The 6,858-nt window shown below is 46.8% G+C and overlaps 1 protein-coding gene across 6 annotated transcripts in view; it reads left to right on the top strand.

The window, feature by feature from the left end:
* Nucleotides 1-213: 213 nt before the first annotated feature.
* Nucleotides 214-6,858, top strand: part of TTF1 (transcription termination factor 1) — a 33,966-nt gene continuing 27,321 nt past the window's right edge. For 3 of the 6 annotated variants that reach the window (XR_004178033.1, XM_031654673.1, XM_031654672.1), the window contains exons 1-2: nt 686-904; nt 4,339-5,721. Coding sequence is in view for 4 of the 6 variants with exons in the window: in XM_031654673.1 (XP_031510533.1) it covers nt 813-904; nt 4,339-5,721 (1,475 nt within the window). In the remaining 2 variants the exon portion in view is untranslated. Of the gene's footprint in view, nt 309-685; nt 905-1,974; nt 2,490-4,338; nt 5,722-6,858 lie in introns of those variants that run through there. The other 3 variants (XM_031654674.1, XR_004178034.1, XM_031654675.1) reach the window with 3 other exon arrangements.

Below are 6,858 nucleotides of genomic sequence, written 5' to 3'. Positions count from 1 at the left end.
TCTTCCCAAGTTGTTCCTGGAGTTCACCAAAAACTGGAATAAATGGAATGCACGCATGCATTAGCACGTCAATGGAGGGGGATTCTGTCCTACTTTCTTCGTTTTAGGAGCACGCTCTACCCCACCTGACCTCTAAAGGACCTAGAAGGAAAACGGGTAGACAACTGCGCGCGCTTCCACTGCCTAGCGGCAGCCGTGTTACCATGACAGCGTGACGCCGAGGGGGCCGGAAGGCGACGCACTACTACTTCCGCTTCCTCATCAGCAGCACTTCCGGGTTGGGAGAAAGGTGGCAGCGCTTTCGGAGGGTAAGTTGAAAGCGCCTTTGTTAGTTGTTTCTGTATTTCAAAATGCGCGCGTAAAAACCCAGCGTGGGGTGGTGGATTTCCCCGTCTTCTGGGAGACGCGCCTTTTGGCCTGAGGTCTCCAGGCCGCGGTCTTCGCCCCAGGCCTTATCTTGGGGAAACTGAGGTTTGGGTCTTTTTTTTTTTTTTTTTTTTTAAAGATGGAGTCTTGCTCTTGTCGCCCAGGCTGGAGTGTGGTGGCGCGATCTCGGCTCACTTCAACCTCCGCCTCCTGGTTTCAAGCGATTCTCCTGCCTCAGCCTCCCAAGTAGCTGGGATTATAGGCGCCCGCCACCACGCCTAGGTAATTTTTGTATTTTTAGTAGAGACGGGGTTTCACCATGTTGGCCAGGCAGGTCTCGAACTCCAGACCTCAGGTGATCAACCCGCCTCAGCCTCCCAAAGTGCTGGGATTACAGGCGTGAACCACTGCGCCTGGCCGCTGCTTGGGTCTTTGGGAGTGAGAAGATGGAGAATTCACGTCTGGTTAGTTCCTCCCCTCTCAGCCCTGGAGCGCCCACCCGGGAGCGGAGCGGGATCTTTCTGGCACCTCAAAGGCGGTGAGAGAATCCGGGACCGGGTTTGAGCACATACCTGCAGGGCGGGAAGTGTATGTTCTGAGTAAGGGGGGGATAAATGCATATCCGTTCTTTCAATATGTTTGGAGCACTGGGGAGCCATTTGGGAGCAAAGTGGCCAAAATTCCAGCCCTCAAGAAGCCGATCATATTATAACTGCCAAAAGTGTGATGGGAACTGAAAAAAGCAGGGTTTCTGAAACCTAGAGAGAAGTGAGAGGTAGAGAAGTAGGCATGGACCTACCTCTCTCCATCTCCAGGCTAGATTATGAAGAAATGAAGACCCTTGCAGGTCTGTGAGGATTTTGAGTTTATCTTAAGAATAACAGGGGAACTCTAAAAAGTTTTTAGCAGGGAGAGACTATATATTTAGAAGGCTGTACTAGGCTCCAGAGACCAGAGGAAGTATTTACAAAAAAGAAGGAAAGGAACTGATGGAAGGGGAAATGTCATATAAAGAAATCAAGGCCGGGCGCTGTGGCTTACACCTGTAATACTGACACTTTGGGAGGCCCAGGCAGGTGGGTCACCTGAGGTCAGGAGTTCAAGACCAGACTGGCCAACATGGCAAAACCCCGTCTCTACTAAAAATACAAAGATTAGCCGTGATTGGTGGCGTGTTCCTGTAATCCCAGCTTCTACTCCGGAGGCTGAAGCAGGAGAATCGCTTGAACCCAGGAGGCGGAGGTTGCAGTGAGCTGAGATCGCGCCACTGCACTCCAGCCTGGGTGACAGAGTGAGATTCTGTCTCCCAAAAAAAGAAAGAAAGAAATCAGCCGGGCGCGGTGGCTCACGCCTGTAATCCCAGCACTTTGGGAGGCCAAGGTGGGTGGATCATGAGGTCAGGAGATCGAGACCATTCTGGCTAACACGGTGAAACTCTGTCTCTACTAAAAAATACAAAAAAATTAGCCGGGCGTTGTGGCGGGCACCGGTAGTCCCAGCTACTCTGGAGGCTGAGGCAGAAGAATAGCGTGAACCTGGGAGGCACAGCTTGCAGTGAGCCAAGATCACGCCACTGCACTCCAGCCTGGGCGACAGAGCGAGACTCCGTCTCAAAAAATAATAATAATCTGTTCTGTTTGTGATTTATTAAGAGGTCCTAAAAGATGGGCCTGAAAAGCATCTGTTGAAGTTAGTGGCTTTAAGGACACTCTTACTGGAGCAGTCTCAGTGGAGTAGTGGGGTGGGAGCTCCAAGGATGTGGGTTAATAAGTGGATGAAAGGTGAGGTAATGAAAAGAGTGATTTCTCTATCAGGAATGTTGCTGTGAAGGGGAAGAAAGAACAGCTGGATGAGACTTAGGGTTAGACGACAGTTGCTTTTTTTTTTTTTTTTAAGTTAGAGGAGATTAAATATTATTGGTGTTTTGCTAGAAAACACAGGCTGAAGATACAGGAGAGAGATGGGGTACCTGGGGGACCACTATCTCTCTGAGAAGGCAGGAGGGGGTTGGGAGCCAGCACACATTTTCCTTCCTATAACGGAAGGAAATAGCCTTTGACAGAAGAAGGGACACTTCCTTTGTTGCAGCAAGAGAGAGAGAGAGGATGTGGCAGCACAAGCAGGTGTGTTCGACTTGGGGGAGTGACCTATTTCTTGTCTAATACAGTTGATATTTACTACCCAGGATAAACTAGGTAGCTTCTGTAGAAAATATGCTTAGCATTCAGACTTTAAAGACCGCTGATACAGAGAGAGCTCTGGGGTCTGTTAAGGAAAAATAGCAAGTGCAGATCACAATATATAGCTGTTACCTTCTGTGTAAGAAAGGAGAAGAAATATGAAGATTATTTTGATTTTTGTACCATGTAAATGTGTTATTTAGCCAAAGGTAAAATCTAAAAAAAAATGAAACCCAGAAGCAACACAGAGCAAAGAGAACAATAAGACATGTTTGCAAAATTATATTTGTAATCATCTCTTTTGGAAAGTGCATTTCTGTTACTGTATTTTAATTCCAAGTGCACACACCTGATATGTGAGTCTTAACGTTAGTGGCTTATGAAATTTATTCCAGTGTTTTGCAGAATGTTTGCTCTTTGTTGGACACTAACAAGGCATATCCAACTTCTTTCACAAAGAGGCTGACTTCTGGTTTGAGGTCAGTGGGTACCTGATACCCCCACTGCGAAGCCCTTTTGTGGATCCTGCACTCTAATGGGGTCTAATGGCTTCTCCGTGGTAGAAACACAGAGGGGAACAAGACAGATAAACCATCTTTTTCTTCCTTGTTTTCTTTTTTTCTTCTTTCTTTCTTTTTTTTTTTTTTTAAGCAGAGAAGACAGCCTGTAAATGACTAAGTGTTTATTTTTTAAATATGAAAGTATGTTACTTGGGAATCAATCCAAGCCCAAGGAATCAGGGAAAACTTTCTTGAAGAACTGATCTTCAAACCAAGCTCTGAAGGTGGTGAGAGGCAAGGAGGGTGGGGAGACAGTAGAGAGAATGTCATGGAGAGCTGGGGGGAAAGGTTGTGGCGTGTTTGAGGAACCAAAACAAGCTGCTTGTGGCTTAAACGCAGAGTTTTTTTTTTTTTTTTTTTTGAGACAGAGTCTCGTGCTGTCGCCCAGGCTGGAGTGCAGTGGCCGGATCTCAGCTCACTGCAAGCTCCACCTCCCAGGTTTGCGCCATTCTCCTGCCTCAGCCTCCCGAGTAGTTGGGACTACAGGCGCCCGCCACCTCGCCCGGCTATTTTTTTGTATTTTTTTAGTAGAGACGGGGTTTCACTGTGTTAGCCCGGATGGTCTCGATCTCCTGACCTCGTGATCCGCCCGTCTCGGCCTCCCAAAGTGCTGGGATTACAGGCTTGAGCCACCGCGCCCGGCTAAACGCAGAGTTGGACAGATGAGTCAGAGGTGAGGCTGTGGGGGACAGGGCACTGTTGTTCTCTGTTAACTATTTTTTTCTCCATCATAAAGGCGGTGGGACCAGAGAGAATTCCAGTGAGCCACCTGTGTATCTAGAATAATATAAAATTTGTAATCATGACTACAGGCTTGTCATTTGTCATACAATTTCATTTTGCTGTGATTTTTTTCCCCTGAGGCTATGTTTAAAATGCAAAAATAGGCCAGCACCGGTGGCTGACGCCTGTAATCCCAGCACTTTGGGAGGCTGAGGTGGGTGGATCACGAGGTCAGGAGATGGAGACCATCCTGGCTAACACAGTGAAACCCCGTCTCTACTAAAAACACAAAAATAAAATTAGCCGGGCATGGTGGCAGGCACCTGTAGTCCCAGCTATTCAGGAGGCTGAGGTGGGAAAATGGCGTGAACCCAGGAGGCGGAGCTTGCAGTGAGCCGAGATGGCGCCACTGCACTCCAGCCTGGGCGACAGAGGGAGACTCTGTCTCAAAAAAAAAAAAAAAAAAAAAAGCAAAAATAAACCATTGTTGTTGTCACATTTCCATATAGGAATAAAATGGAAGGAGAATCACGCAGATTTGAAATCCACACTCCAGTTTCTGACAAGAAAAAGAAAAAGTATTCTGTACATAAGGAAAGACAGAAACATTCCCACGAAATTTTCAGAGACTCCTCCCTGGTGAGTGAACAGTCTCAAATAACTAGGAGGAAAAAGAGGAAAAAAGATTTCCAGCATCTCGTTTCTTCTCCTTTGAAAAAATCCAGAATCCATGATGATGCTGAAAATGCCACTGCTACGCTCAAAAAGAGAAAAAAGAGAAGATACAGTGCTTTGGAGGTGGAAGAGGAAGCAGGTGTTACAGTTGTCCTTGTGGGTAAAGAAAATATTAGCAACACACCAAAGCCTTTTAGAAAGGATGTTGATGTCATTTGTGTTGATATGAGCATGGAACGGAAGTTACCAGGAGAGCCTAAAACAGACAAATTTCAGGTACTTGCTAAGTCACATACACATAAATCAGAAGCACTGCACAATAAAGTTAGGGAGAAAAAGAATAAAAAGCATCGGAGGAAAGCTGCATCCTGGGATGCTGTACAGGAGAGCCAGCGGGCAATGGATGCCCTGCCTCAGTCGGAATCCCACCAGGAGGAGTCCTGGCTTTCTATGGGTCCAGGGGATGAAATGACAGAACTACCAGCATCTGCTCATAAAAACAAGTGTAAGAAAAAAAAGAAAAAGTCCAGTAACCAGGAATCTGAGACGTTGGCCATGCCTGAAGGATCGCAAGCGGGCAGTGAGGCTGAGCCTGATATGCAGGAATCCCGGCCTGCTGTGGGCTTGGATGGTGAAGCTCCAGAACTACTAGGACCTACTCACAAAAAAAAGTCTAAGAAAAAAAAGAAGAAAAAGTCCAGTTACCAGGACTCTGAGGCATTGGCCATGCCTGAAGGATCACAAGTGGGCAGCGAGGTTGCGACTGAGACGCAGGAATCCCGGCCTGCTGTGGGCCTGCGTGGTGAAACTGCAGAACTACCAGCACCGGCTTATAAAAACAAGTCTAAGAAAAAAAAGAAAAAGTCCAATCACCAGGAATTTGAGGCGATGGCGATGCCTGAGAGCCTTGAGAGTGCATACCCTGAAGGATCACAGGTGGGCCGTGAGGTTGGGATTGTGGAAGGCAGGAAGGCTGTTAAAGGGTTCAAGGAATCCAACAGTACAGAGAAGAAGTCTAAGAAAAGGAAGCTTAAGTCTGTCAAAAGGGCCGTAGCGTCTGGTGATGGTTTTTCAGTGTCCAGTAAGAACTCTGAGAGCACACTCTTTGATTCAGTAGAAGGTGATGGCGCCGTGATGGAAGAAAGTGTGAAACCCAGGCCCCGACGAAAGAAAACCCGGGCCTGTTCAGCAAGCAAGCATATGCAAGAGGTGCCAAGGTAACGTGGGAGTGGTATGCCAGCTACTGGTATATTTCTTTTGTATGGATTCTGCCCATGCCTCTTTATTTAGCACAGACTCTTTTTTTTGTTGTTGTTGAGACGGAGATTTGCTCTTATTGCCCAGGCTGGAGTGCAACGGTGCGATCTCAGTTCACTGTGCCCTCCGCCTCCCGGGTTCAAGCGATTCTCCCAAGTGGCTGAGATTACAGGCATGCACCACCACACCTGGCTAATTTTGTATTTTTAGTAGACACGAGGTTTCTCCTTGTTGGTCAGGCTGGTCTCAAACTCCTGCCCTCAGGCGATCCACCCGCCTCAGCCTCTCAAAGTGCTGGGATTACAGGCATGAGCCACCGCAACTGGCCTCAGCACATACATATTAAATGGCAGAAATCATCAAGAGGTAGACCCTCAATATACCCTCAATGTACAGAATATCATACATCTTTAATTGAGTAAACTGGGCACGTGGTTTAATTTCTTCATATGTGAAATAAGACAGATTCGATTTTCACTAAGAACTATTCTTGCCCTGAAAATCTGTGAGTAAATTTAAAAGCCCAAATTACCTTTGAAAAATAGTCTGAGCAAATAACCAGAGGAAATAGGGCTTAGGGCTGCACGTTTAGCTTAGGCTGCCTCTGAGATATATCCAAGTAATTCAAGTTCCAGTAAAAAGTTTGAAAATCATGGACTGAGTCAACTCCAAGATCTCATCTTGCTTTAATATTCTGGTAGCCTAAGTGAGAGCCATTTTAAGGAAAGTTTAAGGCCAGGCATGGTGGCTCATGCCTGTAATCCCAGCACTTTGGGAGGCCAAGGTGGGTGAGTTACTTGAGGCCAGGAGTTCGAGACCAGCCTAGCCAACATGGCGAAACCCCATCTCTACTAAAAATAACAAAAGTTAGCCAGGCGCGGTGGTGGGCGCCTGTAGTCCCAGCTACTCTGGAGGCTGAGGCAGGAGAATCGCTTGAACCGGGAGGCAGAAGTTGCAGTGAGCTGAGATCGCACCATTGCACTCCAGCCTGGCGACAGAGCGAGACTCTGTCTCACAAAGAAAAGAAGGAAAAGTTTAAAAGTTATGAGGTCAAGTGATGTCTTTTTTTTTTTTTTTTTTTTTTTTTTTTTTTTTGT

This window comes from Papio anubis, chromosome 13 (genome assembly GCF_008728515.1).
Source record: "Papio anubis isolate 15944 chromosome 13, Panubis1.0, whole genome shotgun sequence".
NCBI classification, from domain to species: Eukaryota; Metazoa; Chordata; class Mammalia; order Primates; family Cercopithecidae; genus Papio; species Papio anubis.
Note: the sequence above shows the minus strand (reverse complement) of the source record. Positions and strands in the feature narration are given on the sequence as shown.